Below are 26,172 nucleotides of genomic sequence, written 5' to 3'. Positions count from 1 at the left end.
GATTGTAAACAACGATCAGCATCAATATGGCGTCGGTGACCGGTTGACGACTGGATAACAATGGAGCATGACGAGGGAGGTCGTTCAGCCGTGACGTCGCATGACGCGCTCTAAGTTAGGCTCCTCCTAATGGCCAAACTCTGACCATCAGCAATCAGCCCCGCCAACATGCGCGGGTGCCTTCTTAAAGGGAAGGCCCACCCTTCTCCCACCAATCAGCAGACATGACACTGATGTTAGTACCAACATTACAACAATGTGTGGTGAAAGTGAAAACACCTCACCCAAGCACTTCGTCAATCGAATCACAGTTGTGCCGCCCGACAAGCGTCAGCTTTTGTCGCAGCGTTCCAGAGCGACGTGCCCCTCAGTGTTAACCTTGGATTACCCGTTGTCCACCCTGGTCCGTCGTCACTCTGCCGCTTGCATGATTATAACCCTGCCTGGAGGCACCTCAGTGATGTATGTAAAACAATCACCAAAGAGGTACACTAGTCCCATGTCCGTAAAGGTCCCATGTCTGCAGTGGCGTATCTATGGTGTGGCAGGTGTGGACAGGTGCCATGGGCGCCAGGTGAACAGGGGCGCCATTATGTGGTCGGGTGTGAATGTGCCAGGTCGGACACTCAACCTGGCACATTCATAAATGATCTAAAGCACCCGCCATTAGGGAGGTTGTAGTGTGAAACCTAGTGCGGACCACACGAAAACGCATCACCAAGGACATCATGTTAACCATGTTGCCATGGGCGCAGGTAGCTCTAGATACGCCACTGCATGTCTGCGAATAGGCGCACTGCAGAAAGAAGGTCGTCGGCAAAGCGCACCAGCAAGAGGCTGCGCGCTAGGAAGCGAAAATAAAACCCACTGGTGATTCGTCACTCGTTCGGCGCTCATGTGGATCACAGTTGCCTTAGAAGTCGTCCCAGGACGCGCATTCCTCCAGGGCGTCAGTCGTGACGTTGCCCACCTCTGTGAGGCCGACAACGGCGAGCCCTTTCACCAGCACCATCACCACTTAGCTCTTTTATTAGGCGAGCTCGTTCATTAGCACCACCACCACTACTTATTCAGAGGTTGTTCAGAAGTTTTGCGTATTGCAAGAAGAGGGCGCGCTGATGGTCCCGAAAGCAATGGTCCCTGTTCTGGGTTTCGGTTCTTCCTTTCTCGGGCCTGTCCTTTTCCGTGACGGACCATCAAGCTTCATTCCTTGGCACTACTAGATACCATTTATTGTGAAGTAGCACAGCGGCAATACACACACACACACACACACACACACAAAGATACGATGAGATGGGCAGTACAATCGGTCGCATTGATCTCCTTTGACCAGAACAAGGCATTTGGTGATGGTACCCGTACGGTACCAGATGGCAAGGCCAGTCTTGGGTAGTGGATAACTTTCAAGTTACTTGTAACTGTAATTAGTTACTTTTCTACGAACGCAACTTCTAACCATAACTTGTTACCGCTTTTGATTACAGTAACTGTAAAATGTAACTCACCTTCAAGTGCACGGCCTGTCTGCAGAGGCTTCAAGTGCACTGCCGACTGCCGTTTTTCCCAAACAGGAATTCCACGAACTTTGTCATCTAAACTCCCACCATGCTGTTAAGACCCATGGAAAATTCTCTATTTATAACACTGTATCACTGTGCTAGGTTAATACAAGTGCACTGCAAGCTTCGCACTGATGCGCAGGAGCGCTCGATGGGCCAAGTACTTTGGACAAGCTGAATGGTGTATGGTCGAGAAGCCCAAGTTGGTTTCGAAACTCCCGGCGTTCACTCCTGTACCGGTCGCAGTCCTCGATGATATGGAGGATCGTAGCTCAGGTGTGGCAAGCTGAGCACAGCGCCGTGTTACTGTAACCCAGCTTAACCCGGAACACAGGGGTGAAGGCGACGTTGAGTCGTAGACGCCGCAGGAGCGACATAAAGCTACGGGTCCACTGCATGGAGGAGTGACCATTGAGTGATGTCATGAAGCCACTGGTGGCGGGCCAAGGGTGACAGCAACGCAGACATGTAGAAGCGTCTATCTCCGTTGGAGAAGATAATGGGCACGGCTCTGGAGACACGGTCGGCTGCAACAGCCGCAAAGTCTGCCTCCTCATTTCCCTGAATGCCAATGTGGCCGGAGGCCCACTGTAGGGTCAACCGGTGTCCCAGTTCGCCCAGAACCTTGAGCGCATTCAGGATACTAAGTACCACCGGGGCTAAAGACCCGCGGATGTCCATGCTTTCTGCACGTGCAGGGCTGATTTTGAGTCAGTGCAGATCACATGTCAGCGAGGAGGGTAGTTCAAGACAGACTTTAGGGATAGGAAAATGGCATACAGTTCCGCAGAGGTCGACGAAGTGTGATGTGGCAGGCGAAATGATATTGACTCGTCCGGTATGACAAAGGCAGTGGAGGAGCCATCCGTCGTAGACGAGCCGTCTGTGAACACAGCCAGTGCGGCCTCTGCATTTTGTTTCCATCATTTCCAAAGTAGATTGCCTGAGAACCGGAACAGGGATCTGTCTTTTCGGCCCCACGAGGCCAGGGATGTGTGTCGCTAGACAAAAGCTAGCTAAAACTACCAAAAGCTGGGGAAATGCTAGGCAAAATGCTTGGCCGAGACAAATGCTATTCAAAAGCTAGGCAAAAAGCATGCAAATCATGGGATGCAAACGGAGTTGTTGTTTGCAAAAGCCAGACGGCTAGGTAAGTAGGTAGGCGCTCCGGTAACAGCCATCGCTGTGGTACAAGTATCTCCCTCCTGACACAACTCAGTTGTGTGGCGCCTGTTGCTTTTCTGACATCGAAGCCTGTAGCACACAGGGCAATCTTTGGACAGGTGCACATGCGACCGCATAAGAAACAACGCCCAAACCGCTGTGGTATACCTCTCTTCTCTTCGGGGATTCAACAAGTGTCTACTTGGTTTGCACAGGACGTATACGCATACGTATATGCCAAGTCGGGACGCTCGCTCAGATGTAACAAGTGTCTTTCGGCGGGTAATTCGATAGTCGTTCTTCTTGATCACAACGGTCGCCCAGCGAACCCGTTGCGAGCATTCGATCTCTTTTTTTTCAGAAACTCTAAAAGAGGGGACATGCGAGTAGTAATTCCTGCTGTGTTGGAACGTGGACTTGATGGAAGCTGCACAGCATCACCGGCTTCAGTGGATACCTGTCTCGCGGACTTCAAAGAGCAGTCCGTACTTCAAGTACTGGTCGCGGGTCTCGCATCCACCTTCCGGCGATTTGTCGTCGGTTACGGAGCGTATATATTGATTCATCTGGGACAAGCTCGACGCCATGACCTCCAAAAACGCGTTTCCTGTTGAGCTGATCGGCACCCAGCGGCTCTTCTGCAACGGCGCCTTCATGTCGGTGACGATTACGAGTGCTGGTTGACCGACTGCAATGTAAGAAAGCCAAGAGGGCGTTGATAAGTACAGAACATGGCAGAGAACGTACAGAAACAGGGATGAACACAAACAGCGTTGATTCACCGGGCGTGGCCTTCCTGTTTCACCTTATTGGTCGCCAGCTGTCGTTCTCGGCAGCTCTCGTCGACGTCGTGATAGAAGTTCAGCATGGCATTTTTTTTTTGGCTCGACTTCCCTCCTCTCCCGACTCCAGAAATGCGCGTCTATTTCCGCCGCCCGCTCACGACGCCGCGTCGGGCGTCGCCAATTGAGAACTGGCCGTCATTTTTTCAGAAGGCGACACAAAGAGAATGGGCGCGCTAAGTAGCGGCTGTCCAGAGCGCGCTCCGTCGACTCTGTTCCTCTCGCTCCGGAGCCTCTGCTATACGGGTTTTTAAGCCAAGAGAGCGTTGCGTGTGCAAAACGCCTCTAGGCCTCTGGGTGACACTGGATCTTCTTTTCCAGTAGAGCCGTCTTCCGATCCGGCTGTCTGCAGCCTTACGAGGATTAATTAAGCTGCAGGTGGGTACAACCGGAGAAGAAGGTCGACAGCACGAGAATCACTCTATCCCGTGTGTATAGGAGCCGTTTAGTGAAAAGGAGCGCACTCCCTGCGCTCTAGAGCCGCTACTTATCGCGCACAATGATCACCGAACTCATACTACTCGGACGCTCCGAGTGCGCACACAGTTGCCGTGTCCTTGAGGCGAGTTCGGCTCGTCTTCACGCCCGTACTTTTGACATCGTGAACGTTCTGAGTCTTCGGCCATCTCTTCCATCGCCGCGTGGAAGGACAAAAAAGAAAAGAAAGAAAGAACGTAGTAAAGAGAAGTAGAAATTAGGACTGGGATACGTGTATTCAGTATGACCGCAGCGCACAGTCCTGGTGTGGAAGACAGCTTTCAATCTCGCGGGTCAGAATTACTTATCCTTCCTTCTGCTGCCAGTCTGTGACGTCACGTCATCCGTACAATAGTGAGGCGGGCACTTTCTTTTTCCCGTTGCATTTCGGGCTACCCGTCCCGCAGTTTCCAGTGGTCGCTTCCGCTAGCAGACGATTAACGCTAGCCAATAAAAAGTGTGAACACATTTTCCCTAAGGAAATTCGCACGCACTTCCTAAACGAAATAGCATGCGTGACGGATCCTAAAGGGGGGGAGGGATATGTTTAAAGAAGAAGAAAAAGGAAAGGAGGAAAGGTCAGACAAGCCAAAGCCGATTTGCTATTCCCAAAAGAAAAAAAAAGAAGCAAAAAATGAAAAGAATAAGTGTCGGGGATGATGGGGGGGGGGGGGGCTCAAAAGCTGTTGAGCAGCCCAGTGTCCTTCAGGTAGCGCAGGAGGGCTCGGGTGACTGCCCACTGTCTGGAGTGCCGGACATGTCCCAGCGGCGTCCCCAGGGAAAGTTCCCTGTGGCCTAGGGAAGTGAGACTTGAGGCGAGAAGGATCCTAAAGGTAGTGTGTTCAATCAGGCGATATGTGTTCCAAGTGCCTTCCACGTTTCTTTAACGACACCGACTCCGCGACGGCTGCCGTTTACCATGGTTGCGCGCAGAAGCCTGAGGGTTGAACTTCCTTAAACAGTGTCGTACCCGGGCGGGGAGGGGGGTTCGAGTGTTAAACCTCCCCTTTTGTAGTGCGTTTGTTAGAGGGAAGCGAAGGCGAAACCTTCCTCCCTCATGTAAAGTCCCCGTAGAACCCTTCCGAAATATTATTCTATAGCTACGCCACCTGTCTAACCGAACGTTTTCCCGATTGTTGTGAACCGCGCGTTCACTTCAGTCGACCTAAAAACCGTATTAAAGCTCGCGAATGTGCGCGCAGTAACGGGGTCCGATAAAATAACCTGCGCAGCACTCCGAAGCACCAACCAGTCCACTATGTAAGGTCTTTCACGTTTATAACACCTCTCGGCGTAAGGGCTGCGTATCGTCGAGCTAGAAGAAAGTAACGGTTGCTCTCATCCTTGCACCAAAAGCAAACCCTCTACTCAAGCTTTGACGTTTGCTGCGTGGAAAAATTGATGGAGAGAATTGATTTGCACCATCTGTACCGGTGGCTGAAAAAAAAAAGAAAACAGTAGTTTCGTCGCCGCCGGAATTCTATTGATTCAGTTCTCGATTGAGTCCACTATGCTTGTGCTCGTCGACGGGGCGTGGTATCTGCGTTTCTTGACGTTAAGCGTGCATCTCGCCTTGTGCAAACGTTCGGATCGCCGGTCGATTGTTTCGCTGGCTCCAGGACTTTCCTGCAGACTAAACGGTGTGTATGTCTGCACCTCTACACAGGTCAAAGCCCCACACGTAATGTTTCACGAGGAGTACCACCGGGTGGCAACTTCAGTCAGACTCTTGATGGCTGGCCTAAAGGCGATAATTCAGCAGAGTCACATTCTCCCGATTTTTACGGATTGTCACGTGATGCGGATAGACGTTCTTGCGCTACTGACTGTGGGAAACTAGCGATTTGCCAATTCAGTGCCGCTTGCAACTGACATCCACTCTCATCCTCTGCTTGGGGTGGATTCGTCAGAAGACTGCGTCGGGCACCCACTCGCACGCACGGCCATGACGAATTTTCCTTTGAGCATCGATTGGTACCAAGAAGCTAGAGCGTGTACGCTAGCATCGATTTCTTGGCTTCGTCAGTGACTCAGAGCTTCGTAGTACTCGTTGCGTAAGCACCCCTCGGAGCTAGGGTGCGGCGATAAATACCGTATTTTCACGCGTATTAGCCGCGGCTTATGCGCGATTTTTTTTTCTCACGGGCGCCCTGCGGCTTATCCACCGGTGCGGCTTATGTGATGACTATTTTTTCCCAAGCAGCTTTAAGGAAAGTAGTGACAGTTATTCACGTCTTCTGGAAGATCACTGACCCATCAGCCCACGAAAAACACCCGACAAGGGCACATTCCGATCTTGGTAGAACTCCAGAACTGACCTCCTCTGTTGTACACTGTGCCGATCCCGGAGTATGGACCACATGGTTTATGGCCTTCTCTATGGTCTCCTTTGTCGCACAAATCAGTCGTCTCGTATTGCCCGCGGCTTATCTGCGGGTGCGGCTTATCTGCCAGAAACTTTTCAAAACGTCCCAAAAAAACGCGTCCTGCGGCTTATCTGCGGTGCGGCTTATACGCGTGAAATTACGGTATCTGGTATTCAACATCTTTCTGGACATGGACGAGGCTTCGATCAGCGCTCGCTTCTCGCAGTTCACAAAGCCGTCGTGCGTGCTACGGTGCTTTGCAGCCTTCCAGTCCTCCATGGATTACACCCGTACAGGAGCGGCCTCTAGGATTTGGCGCTATGGACAAGTGCCACGTGCATGCTGGGATTGGTCCATTGAACCCTATGTTCAAGTCTAGAATTGAGGGGGGTCCGGACCGCTGGACCCCTCCCCCCCCCCTAGATCCGCGCCTGCACTTGTAGCAACATCTTTTGTTGCATGCACTTCACCCCTCTTTCTCATTGCTTTCGTCATTTGCCTCGGGGACCCAGGAATGGCCGAGAAACGGCCGAGTTCCGATGCCGGAGGTACTTCTCATCAAGGTGTTACGTGTTACACTACCACAGTCATCCACCCACGAGCTCCCGTACCCCAATCATGCAAGCCCCGTGCTGGCCATGTCACGTCGAGACTGGGAGGTACCCGGGTTCGAATCCCGGTGCCGGCTGTGCTGTTTGGGGTTTTTCCTTGGTTTTCCTAAGACGCTTTCAGAGACATATGTCGGATCAGTTCCCTTAGAAGTCGGCCCAGGACGCACATTCCCCCAGGGCGTCAGTCGTGACGTTGCCCACCTCTGTGAGGCCGACAACGGCGAGCCCGTATACGTTCACCAGCGCCACCAGTCACCCACCCCTCATGAATTCGACATCGTCCCGAGAGCGATTTTTACCTGCGGGAGCAGATGACTAGCTTGCAGATGACACTGGCTTCGTGAGTATGTAATACCGCCGAGGGCTCCGTGGTCCCTCCCACTGGGCCTCCCAATGCGGCCAGGGACCTCCGACGTTTCTCCGCGTCACCCCATTAGAGATCATATGCATATTTTGTGAGGGCTTCTTCGTTCCCAGCGCTACAAACTACATGGGTGCTTCAGTTTGTGGATGATCAAAAAATAAGGTCGACAGGTGCAAAGCTCTCAGTATACCGATGTACTAGCTACGGCGATCCCGGATTCGGTGTTGGCGTCAGTTGGCACTATTAATCATTACGATAGATTTCTCCATTTGTAGTCGTAGATGTTGGAAATAACGCGCTTATTTTGTTGACCTTTCTGTTTATTGAAAATTGCTTTTTTGAACGTAATTATGGTTAATTAAGGTAACTGAGATTGGTCGAGAGTACGGTGCGGTACACTCAGGAGTGGGACAAAATCTTGGCCAAAGAACATGAAACAAACACATTACGTTCATAAATGATACGCCAAAGTGAATAAACTAGTTCACTCATACCGAACAGATCTGTGGGCGCAGAATGCATTCTACTGAACGCTATACTTGACTCAGTAGCGGAAAACCAAGCCAATACGCACAGGACTAGTGTTGGGATTCGGGATATCCCGAGATCCCGGGATCCCGCTGCTTTTTTACCCAAAATCAGGACTGTAGAGGAATGCTGCAAACCTATTGTTGACGCAGTAGTGACGCATATAGCTGTGGCGCATTTGGTTGTTGTTTAATTTCAAGCACCGCACTTAAAAAAAAAAAAAAAATCTGGATAAAATCGCAACCGTCTCTTTCGCCACGTCAATGGCGGCGCTCAATTGTAGGAAGTGCTTGTGGTCCTCTCATCCACCACGCTATTATATCCCATTTGGTGCAGTTTCATCCACCGAGCGAAGTCATACATCGTGCTATTGCACCCAGCGCGCTGGCTTATCCATTTTAAGCGGATAATCCACTGGGCAAAGACATTCACCGTGCCACCGCACCCACCGAACCACATCATCCATCATGACACTTCATACACCGCATGGTGGATGAGATGGCACGGTGGATGCCGGTGTCAGCAATTTTAGGATAACGGATGAGGTGTTTGACGGACGGTGGCGTGTTTCAGCCCAGCGAATTATCAGCCTAAACTGGTGGACCAGCTCCCGTGGCACGCCGAGACTGGGAGGTGACACGGGTTCGAATCCTGTCACCGGCTGTGCTGTCTCAGGTTTTCCCTGGGTTTTCCGGAGACTTTCCAGACGAATGTCGGCACAGCTCCTCCTGAAGTCGGCCCTGGACGCATACTAACCCCCTGTCCCCCACTGCTTCCTGCTGCCCACTCTCCATCTGTGCACGTCTGTACGCCCGCTCATAGCCAATAGACGATTTCAGAAATTGCATGGATGGCCCACCAGAGAGCGCCGTGTTGCGAAAGGCCCGCTGCACCTTGGGATTTAGTTTTCATGAGTCAGAGAGAAGAAGAAGAGCGCAAACGGTTTCTGTTTTCTTTCTCCTTCACCTCCCGCAACTTCGAGCAACAGGTATGGTGAGCTAGAAGCTCTAGCTCACCATACAACAGGCAGCGAGCACGAATGTAAACCATTTCCCACGACGCATTGCGCGATGCGCGTGACTTGGGCGACGGAGGGCCCCCGTGCGGAGCACAAGGGCAATATCTGAAATCGCCTATTGCTCAATTAGCCAGATAGCCCGCTCAATTGCTTCGCGTTGCTAACACCGAATTTTAAAAAAAATGCTGGAAGCGGCGCGTTGGACCAGCTCCCGTGACTTAGTAAAGAGGGTGATGACAGTCCACGCTGAGACCGGGAGGTGACCCGGGTTGATCGACCCGGGAATGATCAAAGAGGCCCCAAGTCGTAGCAAGAGTTCACAGGATAAAAACCGTTTCCCCATAATTATCGGGCAAGCAGATTTTCAATTAAATTTTGTGATGCGTTACGCGAAACAACCCGTATTTATTTGTTCACGAGTACTCGAACATCGCTATAGCAGCATCGGACAGCTGTTTGGACCTTATTGGGCCCTTGTCAGCAGTGCGCAGGTAGGCAACGTTCTAGTGGGTGGCGTCCAGAAGGTCACGTAGAAGTTAGAACGTGACGTCCTCCCGCCAGGGTGAGAGCATCACCACTCAAAGCCCCTGCGCAAACCCAGTGATGTATTCAGAGGGGGGAGGGGAAAAGAAGACGAAGCGCTTAGGCTGTACGTAGTGTATGTACGTGTGCCCGTGTGTACCCTGTACAGCACTGTGCACTCTTAACAGTAACACGACTTCCGTCCAATCGATGGCCCCAGTAGAAAGTGCGCAAGGGTTCCCGACAATGCGAGTTGCAAACATGAAGGTCAGGTTTTGACTTACATGTTTACTACTCGCATTGTGGCGAACCCTTGCGCACTTTCTACTGCGGCCACCGATTGTACGGAGGTCGTGTTACTGTTAAGAGTGCACAGTGCTGTACACCTGCTCGTTATTCGCTGCTGTTATTTATTCACTCATGTCATTCTTGTACGTAGCACCATGAACCATAATAAATTATGAAAAACGAAAAAATAACAAAAGAAAAAAAGAGAAAGAAAACATAACCAAAAAAACCTGCTCGTGTGGCTCACTGGTTAGCGTGCTGGCCATGTCACGTCGAGTCTGGGAGGATCCTGGGTTCGAATCCCGGTGTCGGCTGGCTTTTTTCTCCCTCAGACGCTTTCAGACATATGGCGGCACTGTTCCCTTAGAAGTCGGCCCAGGACGCACATTCCCCCAGGGCGCCAGTCGTGACGTTGCCCACCTAAAGCCCTTATACTTCGTATTCAGGGACTTTACGCCCACCTCTGTGGGGCCGACAACGGCGTTCCATTTTACCACCTGTACCCTCTAGGTATACCATATGGTGTGTTTCAGGTAGCGCACACCAAAAATTGAAAAGAAACACTGCACTATGCACGAAAAAACAAAAAACAAACAAACAAAAATACTCAATATTATTACGTGTCATGTGTCCCCGTCTCGAGCATTTATTTTATTCTTTTCATTGTGACAGGTAACACACTCATAAGACAGCGAAGTGAGTGTAACTTCCTTGGAAATCGTTAAAAGTCCGAGTGCTGGAGTTGTTACCGAGTTTAATGGACGATGATATACCAACAAGCCGGCATTTTAACGCCACTTAAAGTGAGACTCCGCACCAAAAACGTGTTGAGGTAACAGTGCGACATCAATCCGTACCGTATGATATTTCAGTGGATACATTTTCTCATCCCCAAGTGGCCCAGATGATTAGAAAATGAATATTTTCCTTCGAGTGATTAGGCGCTCCTCCAGGGAAAAGCAGTCCAGCAACACTGTGCTTCACCTCACCGGTATTCCTCGTGTACGGCTTTCTGTAGGTTTTGCTTTTACCGCTGGCGAATATTTTAGAATGAAATCGAGGAAGCAGACGACTGGCCATCCATGCGACACGAAGAAGTTACAATGCGCGTGCCCGAAAACATGTTGGAAACATTGTTGTTGGAAACATAACGACATAAGATATTATAACAGCGCTCTTCTACACCGTGGCCAGTACCTTGAAAGCTCCTGGCTATTCGACGTTGTGGCCCCTCTTTGCCTCTCAGAAAAATCCTGGATCCGCCCGTGATTGCGTGCTTTTACCGGTTTTTATATAACGCACCGGAAACATATTTGAACATACATCCTCTTGGTAACCGGCATACCGATGCCTATGCATTGTACAGAATGTCAAGGAGAAAGTCTGTATCCATCATCGGCATCATTACCTCGAAGAGTGTTACATTATTGAGTGGCACGCAGTCCATGACAGGAAGGCTGTTCAAGTCGCGCCTGTCGTCGTCTTCATTACAACCCATATCTCCGGGACAACGAAACTCCGTACTTTGCTAAGGTAGAGGATAGAACATCAGACATTAGTTAGTTGGTTAGTTAATAAATTAGTAAAATAAAGTACATCGGACATTATGTGCATCACTAGACGCTCTAGATGCGTTCATGATCAGAGTTGTCTCGCGACGAATGCCAGCTAAATAATACTTGGATATTACAATTTGACGACAACGCCATATACCTGCTATTTCATTCATTCCGAGTACGCTTGCATTGCAAGTGGGCATTCGATTTCTACGTGCATTACACATGAGGCGCAGAGGATATCCGCGTTCGGCAACCGTCGTACAATTCTCTTTCGCTTCCTTTTTTTTAATTTTTTTGCTTTACATGTATGGTTTGCTCGCGACTCTATTGGCGAATTCGGGTGGTCATTTCGGAGCAACTTTTTTTGCCAGATCTCGAGCAGTCATGTTCGCTTGGTCAAAATGAAGCAAATCTCGCATGTTCGCGTCGCGCTTTCCGAGCGCTCGGAATTTGCTAGCTAGCGCTTTTTTTGCCAGGTCTCAAAACGATCGAGCAGCAGATTGCTCAACTGTATCCGGTGTCGTCACATGCGCACTGCAACGGTGGCGAGTGCCCTCATTGGCCTGCAGGTTGAAATCACGTGGTTTAGCAGACGACAAAACTCGAAGATTTGCGACCGCGACGCCCCTAGCGTGATCCAAGTACCTAAAACCGCTAGATTCCTAGCAATCATGTTCGGGTGGCAACGGTCACGTGATCCAGCTCGGTCGCCGAACTAGCAATTTCCGAGCGCTCGGCCGTTTTGCTACGAAATGACCACCTGAATTCGCTATTAAAGGACAATGCTGTACACTAAAAACGGGTCACGCACGTTCCCTCATCCATCGTACTGCTTCATTCCATCGCCGTAAGACATTCACGGAGCAGATACATGTAACCCGTGCCATCTGGTCCACCGAGCGCGGTCTCATCCTGCGCGCTATGACTTCCACGAGTGGACTCGAAGTCATCGGATATTCGATAGCCTGCAGTACTCTTTTGTCAGAATTTTCGTCACAACTGGGGAGTTCCTTTTTCGAAAAATTAAAATTTAAGATTACGGGCAACACTGTGTCCAAGTGGTCACTAAGTGCGCATTGCTCGTCAAGTATACGACGGCAACCCTACATTGCTTGCGGACAACACTGGGTATAAAAACAATACAAAAAAAAAGGAAAAGAAAAGAGTCTTGTAGGCTACGTCGTAGACATTAGGTGATGCAAATCAGTCTGGTGGTCGGGAACCCACCCATGCACAACTTTCCCGGCTGTTTTTGTAAAGTTGATTTCGCAGTGATAATACACCGCAGAGCGAGAATATTTTGGCTCCTGATGCACAACTTGTCGAGTGAGTCACCTCGTTACTCTTTTAATCTACGCCATCACAACATAAATTGCGCTCCTGGCGCTTTACGGTGCCTTCAGTAAATAACGGACGGCCGATTGTCAGACTTTCCTATTTCGGTACAGGTCCCGAACCGTAATTTTTTCAATTGTTTTTAAACTGTTTTAATACGTCTTTAATTGTTCTGCTGACGGCGTGTCCCTTTGTCTCCGGAATAAAGAAAGCCGTCGGTGTAATGGCCGTGGTGCAAAGCTTTGCTGGATGACACGCATTGTGAGCCATCCTGGCCATTCTGATTTTTACGTTCGACCTGGAAGGCTCGGTCGGTGTCCGCCGTAAAACTCTCATAAGAACTAGAAACCAAGCTGGCGAAGCGGGGCATATATCAACAAGTGAGTCGCCGTGATAGATACGGTAGGGCAAACATGTTACGAACGGTATCTCCTACAAGCTCCGTGCTCCGTTCTCGTATGTCGCAGCGTAAGGTTTAAACAGTACAATAGCCGCTCCTTACGAAGCAGGAAGCAATCGAAGCACACACGATGATAGCAGACAAAACAAACACACGGAGCCCGACTTGGATTGGATTGGATACAGGATGCCGAAGCAGACTGGCATTCACGCGTTGAACAGCCGTAGCCGTATCAACGCCACCATAGATACAGAAGGCCTGCTTATCGCCTCCTCTACCTCCTTCGCAACGTGTAATTAAGTTATTGATGCTTCTAACCGATTAACCGTCATTGCACATATAAAGTATAATTCGTTTGCTACTGCTGTGATTCACCGTTCTGCGAATTCAAGAACTCGCAAACAATTGCACCTAACTTTCAAGCGCAATACGCTTTTGGGCTCAATCACTGGTCACAGACGACGGCGGCCCGACTGCAGAAAGCACGTTCGTGATCTGCTACAGCCATTGAAAACACGATCCTAATTGGCTGACTCGTAGTTGTTACGTCACGTCAACGGGTGAGCGGGCTTTCTCTGTCTAGCTGGTGTTGGCCGTATCCACCGTATCGATCACGGTGGCTCCAAGATTTCGACGCTAAGAGGACGTACCCAACACCACCTAGATACAGAAAGCCTGCGCGCTCGTCGACTCGACGTAACAATTAAGAGTCAGCCAATCAGGATCGTGTTTTCAACGGCCGTAGCCAATCACGAACAGCCTTTCAGCAGTCGTGGCCGTGGAGAAGAACAACCGTCGTCTGCGAGTTGTGATTGAACGTCCCCGCGTACTAAATGAGAAAACTTGGAAATAAAGCGTAAAACGGTCTCAATCTTTCTCAAAAGTGATTTCCTGGAAAGCGTCCTTGTCGAAATATTTAGGTCTACAGGTTCCAGGTGAGCTGCAATCATTTGCGGGTTCTTGAATTCGCAAAACGGTGAATCGCAGTAGCAGACGAATTCTGACTATATACGTATGTCCACGTAGCGAAGGAGGGAGAGGAGGCGATGTGCAGGCTTCCTCTGTCTAGGTGGTGTTGACGTACCGCATCCGCACGAGTCATTTGCTCTCCCCTATTACTCTCTCTCCCAGCCTTGCTCCTCGTGACTTCTATAGACGTCCGGAGCCTCTACGTCATTGATTACGTAACGCCGCCGCGCAAAGCATGCTGGTTGGTACTATCAGCCTCATCAGCGTATCGGCCAATGCGTTTTTCCCGCTTCTTGCCCACCACAGCGAGATATAACCTCGAACCGGTCTTCTTGTAACGTCGCATGTCTGTAAACAGAGGGTCGTCTATAGTGTCCCCTTATCTCGTGTGTTTTGCAGGAAAGACGAATAGTGGCCGCCGCATTCCTTCTGACGTGCGCGCTTCCATCGACGGATTCCAGTAAGAAAGCGTCATGTAAACTTCGACGTAGAAACTGACTTCCTTTCTTTGTAGGGGCGTTGAGGCTCCAGAGGGCTGCCTTCTACATTGCCAACGACACAGGTAAGACGGAGGCTTCCCCACGCGAGAATATATTTACTTACTACATATCTGTTCCATTGTCTCAGTGTGCAATGTGGACGGCGTGCTCTACCGTAACGGAGATTTCATCCCAACTGAAGACCCCTGTGAGACGTGCAAATGCCGGCCACCTGGATTCGCGTGCGTGCTAAAGGAATGCCCCAAGAAGCCTCACTGTAGATCTGTTCGCAAGAGGGGCAACTGCTGCCCCGACTACGAGTGCGGTACGTTCCAATGGACCTCTCCCTGTTTGTAAACAAATGACGTCATAGTGTTCGACAGCGCCACCACTTTGGTAGACTTGAACTACGCTGGAAACTAGGTGCCGAACAAGGTCGCGCCCGAAAGCCACGGTCTCGCCGCGGGGATTACGATGTTCCCAGAAAGGGACGCGACCTTCGGTCCTACTTTTCTTTCAATAGGAAGCAGTGAACAAGTGCCCATTCGTGGAACGCAGCCCTCCCCTTCCGATTTGTTTCGGTTTCAGTCTGTCTACCAACGTCATGATGACGTTTCTCGGGTGGAGGTCTCTTGTGCACTGTGGGGGGAAAAGTGGCCGTTGTTTCGTAAAACGTTCAACACATATTTATTACGGCCAATACTAACTAAAAGGTCATGCACTAAGAAGCCACGAGTTCGTTTACATGATATGTGTTAATTGCTATTAGGAAAAATACAACGACAACAGCTACTTGCATGATGATGGTGGTGGAGGCGTAGAGGATGCGTAGAGATCCTGCGTAGATCTACGAGATCATTCGTTTAGAGGATGCGTAGAGGAGACGGCGTAGAGACTAGATGTGACGTCAGAAGCAGGTGGCCTTCTACGCTGGCGGTCCGGCTCGGTGCATCCTAGGAGTGAACAAATGATTCAAGTGACGTGAAGGTGCATGGAGGGGGGGGGGGGGGGTCGCTCGACGCTTTTGATGCGTGTGCACTGCACCCGCGTTGCATGCAGTATGGCAAGAAAAACGGATATATTTAAGATAAAACACTTGAGAGCGATCCTCCACCGAGAACTCAGATATTTCGTTCAATTCTTCATGGTCCCTTTAAAAAAAACTGTAGAGAATAAAAAAACAACCTGTGTATGGTGTTATTGTATATGCAGGCTGCGAGCAAGATGGTGTGGAATACGACGACGGAGTCGAAGTTCCCAGCCCTCATAGCCCCTGCTACCATTGCTTCTGCCAAGGAAACGCCATATCGTGCGCTCTTCGTGCCTGCCATTTCCGCACTGACTGCGAGCCCCGTTACGCTCCCGGACAGTGCTGCCCTCGCTACGACCACTGCCCACCTGGTTAGTAGCATTTGGCATCGAGTGGCGCACATTTTCTCCTGGACAGTGCGCAATATCTGTGTCATCTCTGACAAATTGTCTTTGAGAAGTACTGCTTGCGACGTTTCCGCACATAACCGCGTACGAACTTCCCGTGACACACGACGACGCATTTATACGCGAATCGATGCATTTCGAATGGGGCATGGTGGTCTCTGCACAGTTGTGTACAGCTGCCGCAAGGGCGTGCTGCCGGCGCAGAGACCAAATACAGTGTTGCCAAGTCATTTCCAGCCGTCCCTCCAGATGAAGCCAAAAATGCTCCAGAATTCGACCAAAGACCTCCGTCGATGTAATTTTCTTCAGGAACATCAACTTAATTCAACCTTGAGATGCACGCTTGCCTGCGATGGAACATAGTTGCGTTATAAGAACTGGTGCACGCGGCTGGAGATGTGCTTGCATAACGCAGACCAGGTAATGCAAATCTATACAATGGCTAGACATACGGCAAGCTGTAGTGCGGGATGTCATCCTGCTAGTCAAGATATCGTTAGTCCTGGATGGCTCCAGCTTTCGAAGTGCTAGCTGAAGTACCGGGGTTCGCCCGGCGGTTCGTTGGTGGTGGAGCTGTACTCTGCCATAGTTCCAACGGAGCGCAAGACGTTTTTTGGTAGTTCACAGACCCGGCAGCAGGGCCGGCGAGAGAAATTACGGGCCCCGGGGATGACTCCTGATGAGTTCTGCCCGGGCCCCATCCTCATGTCTCCTGGTTATGGCAATCTTCGGGCCTTGTGTAGGGCGGGCCCCTACAGAGGCCCAGTCCCCGGGGCTCCATCCCCGGCAGCCCCCTCTGTCGCCGGTCCTGTCTGGCAGCACTTATTGCTTCTTTTAATCCCAACACGGAACCCCAGAAGGGCATGGAAAACGTCCAGCGCAATTCGGTTTCGCTTTCTTTTTCTTTTTCTTGTATATTCACAACATTTCTACTTCGGTTCTGAACCGTGGTAGGCCCAGGAGAGAGTGAGAGAGAGCAAAGTCAATTCAACTGTTTTCCTGTGGTAGGATTCTTCCGGAGTTCTGGGCGCCGTTTCATTAATTTTATAAACCGAAAACGAACGCTCCAGATTTCCCTCCAGCCTCACAATCAAAATACCTCCCTCCTGACAGCGACACTAACCCTCTATATCTGGAGGGAAATCCGCCAACTTGACAACACTGGCACCGAAACGAAGCCTCACACATGGATGCTCATTTCTGTCATTTTGGGTTCTACATAGATAGCGCCCCTGTCGGTACCCTGAGACAGCTCGCCGGAGACATCCATATTTGCTCCCCATTCGAACTTCGAACTGCACGGAAAGCAGTGTCTGCGGAACGATATTTTTTTTTGTTGCGCAGAATTTAGTTACCACGATTTTTTTGTTGGTTTCCACCGCATAAATGCGTCCTCCGTACGCCACCGGAAGTTGGTACGGTAAACAGGCAACGCGTTTCGTGCGTAAATGTAGGGCTACTTTACTGTAGGACTACTTTACTTTACTTAAAACTACTGCACACACCCTGAACAGTACTTGCCTGAAATGAACAGCTCGCGTATTATCCTGTCTGAAACCTCCAAGTGTTGCAAGATTGTTTCTTCTGACTAAATAGACTCGTACGGCACACTGCCCAGTACCCTACCCACCCACAAACACAATAATGGTACAGCTCCTTCAGCGTCGGCCAAGCCAATACGTACTGCTGTACATTGGAAGGAAGATTTCGGACAAGTGCGTCGAAAGCAGTACAAAAGAACCATGCGGCTTGTAAAAGGAAGGAGACCAAGAAAGTGCTGGCTACTAAGCTTGCGACTGTAAACGCACAAAAGTGAGCCCATAGAGCCGGGCATATATTCTCCAATAGATTCCCAGCAAAAGTAAAATTCATCAAGCAAGGAGAGGGTGCCATCAACCGTCCGGATCGTGCGGCTCTTTCAAAAGGAATTAAGTTGTGAGCAGCATTTAAGGTTGGGGAGTCCTGTTGCTGACGGGCAGTTAGGTATAGCCAAAATAGGGGCCTAAGTTTACCCGGCAGTAGTAGAAAATAGGTATTAATAATCAACGGGTTTTCACGTAACGACAATAACTACATGAATGACGATGGGATGAGGCGATGTGAAAGCCCCACCTCGCGGTCAGCTCGCGAAGCACTGTCTGCCCGTTTAATGGCGGACGGAAGAAGACCATACACTCGCAGGCGAGAAGCGAAACTGGATCGCACTGGCTACCGAAGCCAGGACAAGCGTCAAAACGAGCTGCCCTGTTAATGGCGTCTCATTCATGGTGATAGCGATGGGTATGGCTATTTCGCATACGCCGCATTGCGGTACTATACATCAGTGCATGTTGGCTAATATATGAGTGGGACGACGATGAAAAAGATGAACTCGGAACTCGTTCGTTTTCACGTAACTCATTTCATATAGCCGATGGTATTACATCAGTTCCGTGACACTGTTCTTGCAGTCACACCGTCTCCGCGTCGCAGCGAGAGGCAGCAAAATAAAAATTACCTCTTTTTCGAACCTTTTTTATTTGATACCCCGCGATAATGATCTAGGTTCTTTGAATTCATCACGTTTCCTGGGAATTTTACCGCAGGAAGAATGAGCATTACAAGGCAACACGTACACCCAAGCTGGAGATTCTTAAGCTTATGACGACGCGTTACATCCTCATGGTTACTTCTTTTCGTAGACCGGTTTAGAATCACACGAGGAAATCAGAACGTCGGAAGAAATACTACGCGCAATAGTTCTCACTAAAGCCTCTAAGCAGTAATGACGAAAAAAACTGACATTCAAGCCGCGAATGCCGCGCACTTCTGTTGATCGTACAAACCACTAGCCCTTGCCCCATTATAAACTCCAATGTACTACATTCCATTTTTGATTTCAGAAGAGCCGCCGTCTACCACTGAAAGACAGACCTCTGAGCATCTTACAACCACAGAGGCAACCCTCATGGATCACACCGTAGCAGAAGATGTGAACACTGCACCCACCGAAGTGGCCGTCGATGATGCCAGTGTAGGAGACGTTGCGGAGGTGAGCGTTGCAAACGACGCAGCTGTGCAACACGAACCGTCGGAAACATCGAACAAAGGAGAAACGCATAATCAGGAGTCCGAATATAACGAACAATCGAGTGGGTCAACTGAGCATGTACCGAACACCACCCAGGGTATACCATCTACGCCGAGTGACCAGGAGGTTGCAGTGTCCACGATCACACCATTGTTAACGGGCACCCCACTGGTGCTGCCAAAGAGCACTTCCTATCCAGCGTCTGCGTTGGACGCAACGACCAATTCAGTTCCCGAAGAGGACAACGAAGTCTCTGACGTTGAGAATCCCCCGGAACTTGGTACTACAGTTCAGGCGTCCACGTGGGACACGCCGGGCACAGGAATAGTGACGACAACCACCGCAGTAAATGTAAACCCAGTTACTTCGGAGGGTACCGACGGGACCGCAGGCGGCAAGTTTGGGTTTCAAGGGTCCTCAGGGTCATCGGAGGACGTCGCGACGCAGGGGATACAAAAGGACCAAGCTGGTGATCCTCACGGGGAGTTCCAGCACCAACAGCCTGGGGCACCTACGGAACTCACGACGTGGGCACAAACGGTAATGATTCCCACCGGCTCCAATGTGCTAGGTGAGGTCCTTACTGAACGACCTGAGCGCGATGGTGAGACGACGACACATCGCAGCAACGTAGACGTGACCCAAGAAAGTGAGGTAACATTGAAGGGCGTTATGCCACATAACGATGTCCAAGATGAAGAACGATTACCATCATATACGAAGCCGCAGACCCACTCGACCGAACCATCCACTACGGAAAGCTCAGTACCACCGACAGAAACGATTATGGCCACTAGCAGCACCACAGAAGGTCCAGTAGTACTACCAGCATCAGGAAATAAGACGTCCACTGACACTAACATCGTAACTGAAACTCCTGAGCCCTATGAAGCATTGGAGGAAGTCACCTATCAAAACAACAATGAACACACAACACCTGGAACGACGAAACCGGAATACCAATCAATTAAGCCATTAAAGCCGCAAAGCACGGCGCCCCCAAATATAATTTTGCCTACTAGTGGCACCATCCACAGTACACAAGAAGCAACACCACAAAGTCAGGACGGGACGACAGCAAGCACCGTCACAGAGTCACAAGAGCTTCTGCTGGACGACGTTACATCACGTTACGCAGACTATGGCGAAACAAGTTCCCCGACATTTCATGATAGTCAACCGCCCGAATCATCGACTCTACCAAGCACGATATCACCGCAGGCGACAGTTACTACTGTCAGCAGTGTCAACGAAACTCCCGTGGTGCATCCAGAAGACAGCATGGTAGCAGATGCTGAGGTTCTAACAAGGCCGCAAGAATCACTAAGCGTGCTAGAAGACGTTACTTCACAAGATAACGACGACGCAACGTCTCCGACAACGAATACTGGACTTCAACGTTCACCAAACCCACCAAGCACGGTGCCTCTAACACCGATTGCTGCTACCGCTACCACAGAGCCAGAAGCCTGGCCATCTCGACCACCAACGGTATCCAGCACAGTACCATCAGCTCCCACTGCTGAGGCTACGACAGTTGCCAATATCCTCGACAGCCCCGCGGTTTGGCCTGTGCCAGAACAGGGGTTAACCGCAAACGCCCACATGGCCGCAGAATCTCCAGAACACCCTATTGCATTGGAAGACGTTGCTTCAGGAGGCAATGTGCAGCATCTCCCTACATCAACTGCAGAACCAGAAGCCAAATCACATCAACCCCCAACAGTATCCAGCACGGAACCATCAGGTGTCACCGATGAGGTGACGAAAGCTGACGGCATCCCCGACGGCCTCGAGGTTCGGCCTGTGCCGGAAGACGAGTTCACTGCAAACGCCCACGTGGTCGTAGAATCCTCAGAGCCTCCGGATACATTGGAAGACATTGGTTCAGAAGACAACGAGAAGCACCTCTCTACATCAACTACAGAACCGGAAGCGAAATCACATCAACTTCCAACGGTACCCAGCACGGGACCATCAGCTCTCACTGGTGACATGACAACAGTTGATGACGTCCTCGACGGCCCCGTGGTTCGACCCGTGCCGGAAAACGAATTCACTGCAAACGGTCATGTGGTCGCAGAATCCCCAGAACCTCTTGATGCATTGAAAGACGTTGGTTCAAGAGGCAATGTGCAGCATCTCCCTACATCAACTACAGAACCAGAAGTCAAATCACATCAACCACCAACAGTATCCAGCACGGGACCATCAGCTGTCACTGCTGAGGCGACAACAGTCGACAACGACGTCGACAGCCCAGTGGTTCGGCCTGTAGCGGAAGACGAGTTCACTGCAAATGGCCATGTGGTCGCAGAATCCCCAGATCATCTTGGTGCATTGGAAGACGTTGCTTCTAGAGGCAATGTACAGCATCTTCCTACATCAACTACCGAACCAGAAGCCAAATCTCACCAACCACCAACAGTACCCAGCACGGGACCATCAGCTCTCACTACTAAGGCGACAACAGTTGACGACGCCCTCGATGGCCCAGCGGTACGGCCCGTACCGGAAAACGAGTTTACTGCAAACGCTCATGTGGTCGCCGAATCCCCAGAACCTCTTGATGCACTGGAAGACGTTGGTTCAAAAGGCAGTGTGCAGCATCTCCCTACATCAACTACAGAACCAGAAGACAAATCACATCAACCACCAATAGTACCCAGCCCGGTACCACCTGCTCTGACTACTAAGACGGCGACAGTTGATGATGCCCTCGACGGCCCAGCGGTTCGGCCCGTACCGGAAGACGAGTTCACTGCAAACGCACATGTGGTTGCAGAATCCCCAGAACCTCCTGATGCATTGGCAGACTTTGTTTCAGAAGGCAACGTACAGCAGCAGCCTACATCAACTACAGAACCAGAAGCCAAATCTCACCAACCACCAGCAGTACCCAGCACGGGACCATCAGCTTTCATTGCTGAGGCGACTACAGTTGACGACGTCCTCGACGGCCCCGTAGTACGGCCCGTACCTGAAGACGAGTTCACTGCAAACGCACATGTGGTTGCAGAATCCCCAGAACCTCCTGATGCATTGGCAGACTTTGTTTCAGAAGGCAACGTACAGCAGCAGCCTACATCAACTACAGAACCAGAAGCCAAATCTCACCAACCACCAGCAGTACCCAGCACGGAAACATCAGCTTTCATTGTTGAGGCGACTACAGTTGACGACGTCCTCGACGGCCCTGTAGTACGGCCCGTACCTGAAGACGAGTTCACTGCAAACGCACATGTGGTTGCAGAATCCCCAGAACCTCCTGATGCATTGGCAGACTTTGTTTCAGAAGGCAACGTACAGCAGCAGCCTACATCAACTACAGAACCAGAAGCCAAATCTCACCAACCACCAACAGTACACAGCACGGTACCATCAGCTTTCATTGCTGAGGCGACTACAGTTGACGACGTCCTCGACGGCCCCGTAGTACGGCCTGTACCAGAAGACGAGCTCACTGCAAACGCCCATGTGGTCGCTGAATCTCCAGAACCTCCTGATGCGTTGGAGGACGTTGCTTCAGAAGACAACGTGCAGCAGCTCCCTACATCAACTATGGAACCAGAAGCAGAATCTCATCAACCACCAACAGTACCCAGCACGGAACCATCAGCTCTCATTGCTGAGGCGACTACAGCTGACGACGTCCTGGACGGCCCCGTAGTACGGCCCATACTGGAAGACGAGCTCACTGCAAACGCCCATGTGGTCGCTGAATCTCCAGAACCTCCTGATGCGTTGGAGGACGTTGCTTCAGAAGACAACGTGCAGCAGCTCCCTACATCAACTATGGAACCAGAAGCAGAATCTCATCAACCACCAACAGTACCCAGCACGGAACCATCAGCTCTCATTGCTGAGGCGACTACAGTTGACGACGTCCTCGACGGCCCCGTAGTACGGCCTGTACCAGAAGACGAGCTCACTGCAAACGCCCATGTGGTCGCTGAATCTCCAGAACCTCCTGATGCGTTGGAAGACGTTGCTTCAGAAGACAACGTGCAGCAACTCCCTACATCAACTACAGAACCAGATGCCAAATCTCACCAACCACCAACAGTACCCAGCACGGGACCATCAGCTCTCATTGCTGAGGCGACTACAGTTGACGACGTCCTCGACGGCCCCGTAGTACGACCTGTACCAGAAGACGAGCTCACTGCCAACGCCCATGTGGTAGCAGATTCTCCAGAACCTCCTGATGCGTTGGAAGACGTTGTTTCAGAAGACAACGTGCAGCAGCTCCCTGCATCAACCATAGAACCAGAAGCCAAATCTCACCAAACACCAACAGTACCCAGCACGGGACCACCAGCTCTCATTGCTGAGGCGACTACAGTTGACGACGTCCTCGACGGCCCCGTAGTACGACCTGTACCAGAAGACGAGCTCACTGCAAACGCCCATGTGGTAGCAGAATCTCCAGAACCTCCTGATGCGTTGGAAGACGTTGCCTCAGAAGACAACGTGCAGCAGCTCCCTGCATCAACCACAGAACCAGAAGCCAAATCTCACCAAACACCAACAGTACCCAGCACGGGACCACCAGCTCTCATTGTTGAGGCGTCTACAGTTGACGACGTCCTCGACGGCCCCGTAGTACGGCCTGTACCAGAAGACGAGCTCACTGCAAACTCCCATGTGGTAGCAGAATCTCCGGAACCTCCTGTTGCGTTCGAAGACGTTGCTTCAGAAGACAACGTGCAGCAGCTCCCTGCATCAACCGCAGAACCAGAAGCCAAATCTCACCAAACACCAACAGTACCAAGCACGGGACCACCAGCTCTCATTGTTGAGGCGTCTACAGTTGACGACGTCCTCGACGGCCCCGTAGTACGGCCTGTACCAGAAGACGAGCTCACTGCAAACGCCCATGTGGTAGCAGAATCTCCGGAACCTCCTGATGCGTTCGAAGACGTTGCTTCAGAAGACAACGTGCAACAGCTCTCTAGATCAATCACAGAACCAGAAGCCAAATCTCACCAACCACCAAGAGCACCCAGCACGGGACCATCAGCTCTCATTGCTGTGACGACGACAGTTGACGACGTGCTCGACGGTCCAGCGGTACGGCCTGTACCAGAAGATGAGCTTACTGCAAACGCCCATGTGGTAGCAGAATCTCCAGAACCTCCTGATGCGTTGGAAGACGTTGCTTCAGAAGACAACGTGCAGCAGCTCCCTACATCAACTACAGAACCAGAAGCCAAATCTCACCAACCACCAACAGTACCCAGCACGGGACCATCAGCTCTCGTTGCTGAGGCGACTACAGTTGACGACGTCCTCGACGGCCCCGTAGTACGGCCCATACTGGAAGACGAGTTCGCTGCAAACGCCCATGTGGTCGCACAATCCCCAGAGCCTTCTGACACATCGAACGTTGCTTCAGGGGGCAATACTGAGCGTCGCCCTGCAACATCTCCACAACCAGACGCCAGACCATCAGGACCACCAACAGTATCGGGTACTGTGGTGCTAGCTGCCACTGCTGAGGTCACGGCTGACGCTATCCGCAAGAGCCCTGTTTTTCGGCTTGTACACGAGTTTGCGGAAAAGAGACACATTACCGTAGAGTCGCAAGGGCTTCCTTATGCACTGGAAAAGATAACTTCAAAAGGCAACGTGCAGCATCGTCGTACAACAGACGACAATTTCATGGAGGGCAACGAACAAAATATTTCCACACAACACGCAGAACTCGGAACTGTCACTACATCAAACGACAAACTGAACGGCCAAACACCAGAGTCATCAACTTTGGCAAGCCTCAAGCAGCAGAACTTTCCGATAGTGTATCTAGTCGGCTCAAGGGAGCGTCGACAACACGAGAGAACCAGAGAAACACCAATGGCGTCGTGACTTCCTGGGTGCGACAACGTGAATAACTGTGATAGGACTCTCGTCTTTATCTCCGGCCCCTCATCTGACGTATCTGTCCTGCGTGCGTTCACTACTGTACGTTAGAAGGAAGAATTATATGCAGATTCACTGGCGAGGCCAACTGAACAGCTAGCAACAAGCCTGCTAGGTCCGTGATATTTAGCCTGTGCGTCGCTCGCCCTTTGAGGATCATGAGAGAAATGATTGCGTGGGGACGGAGGTGGCATGACCAATAATGCGTGCGATTGTTCTCGTTATTTGTCATTGGACAATCAATGAATCATGTTGTATTTTTTATGCACGTTTCGTCAGTGTAACTCCGTCCACTTATCTGAACTGTGTGGTCAATTTGCCATCCGACGTCCCTTACAGAGCTAATATTCACAGATTTTGTAGGCTTCTCGCTCATTCAGTGGGTGATGGTTCTAGGGGAAGGTGGAAACAAACTGCGCCTCAGTACCAAGGAATGCATTTTTTAAAAACACGGAATCATTTTACGAGTAACAATAGGACCATGACACACGTTGTCGCCATTCCTGTTGTTGTTAACTAACGGGTAATTCTGTGAAGTATAACTGTCACTCCTAGGCTCCATACTTTTAGATATACGTACCAGAATGAGCGTGCTTATGCACCGCATGAAGGTGTAAAACAGTGCAATTTCGAAAAATAAATTATGCCTCCTTGGGCAGGTCTACTCACGCATTTCGTTGTTACTATGTGCTAGTGCCCTGCACGGGCCCAGGCCCTCGACCTAGCCCACGTGCCGGGCTTGTTGTTGGCTGTGTGCTCCAGACCGGGCCGAGCCCTTGCTGACAAAAGACGCCAGCACGCCGGGTCGGGCCGACAACCATGTTTTCGAGAGTCATTCTCGGCCAAGTCACGCAGCTAATTCCACGCAATGGAGGGCTATTCGTTCATATCATCACGCGCTTGCGTCGTTCCTGTGTATAATTTTGCAAATACAAGCAAGTGACACTGCATTATGCATATGATTCGACCTTCTCTATATAACGGGGGGGGGGGGGCGAACTCATTCGTGGGCCGCATACCACGGGGTTTGGGGTAACCTGTTCCTGATATACATATATATATATTATTATATATATCATTATAGGTATGTATTTGCGTTGCTGAATGACATGGTCAGCAATCCTTTTTCCTTTTGATTTGCTGTGTGCTGAGGAATCTTGGCGCACCTCTTGTTTTTAACTGTTGCGTCAACATCGGGTGAAAGCGACTGCGCAGTTGCAATCTTAAGGGCTGCGTTGAGGTGTTCGTTTGCAAGCCAT

At 50.7% G+C, this 26,172-nt stretch overlaps 1 protein-coding gene across 2 annotated transcripts; it reads left to right on the top strand.

Annotated features, from left to right (window-relative positions):
• The first annotated feature begins 12,504 nt into the window (after positions 1-12,504).
• Positions 12,505-25,585, top strand: LOC135370100 (mucin-2-like). Of its 2 annotated transcripts, none has more exons than XM_064603792.1 (6): positions 12,505-12,627; positions 14,405-14,465; positions 14,520-14,567; positions 14,633-14,809; positions 15,697-15,885; positions 18,807-25,585. In XM_064603792.1, the coding sequence occupies exon 6, from the start codon at positions 18,869-18,871 to the stop codon at positions 24,857-24,859; it is 5,991 nt and encodes a 1,996-aa protein (XP_064459862.1). In that variant the 5' UTR covers positions 12,505-12,627; positions 14,405-14,465; positions 14,520-14,567; positions 14,633-14,809; positions 15,697-15,885; positions 18,807-18,868; the 3' UTR covers positions 24,860-25,585. The 2 variants fall into 2 exon arrangements, with proteins under 2 accessions (XP_064459862.1, XP_064459861.1); XM_064603791.1 differs by having other exon boundaries at positions 18,804-25,585.
• Positions 25,586-26,172: the final 587 nt, after the last annotated feature.

Source organism: Ornithodoros turicata, chromosome 10 (genome assembly GCF_037126465.1).
Source record: "Ornithodoros turicata isolate Travis chromosome 10, ASM3712646v1, whole genome shotgun sequence".
NCBI lineage: Eukaryota > Metazoa > Arthropoda > Arachnida > Ixodida > Argasidae > Ornithodoros > Ornithodoros turicata.
This window is presented reverse-complemented; position numbering and strand designations above follow the sequence as displayed.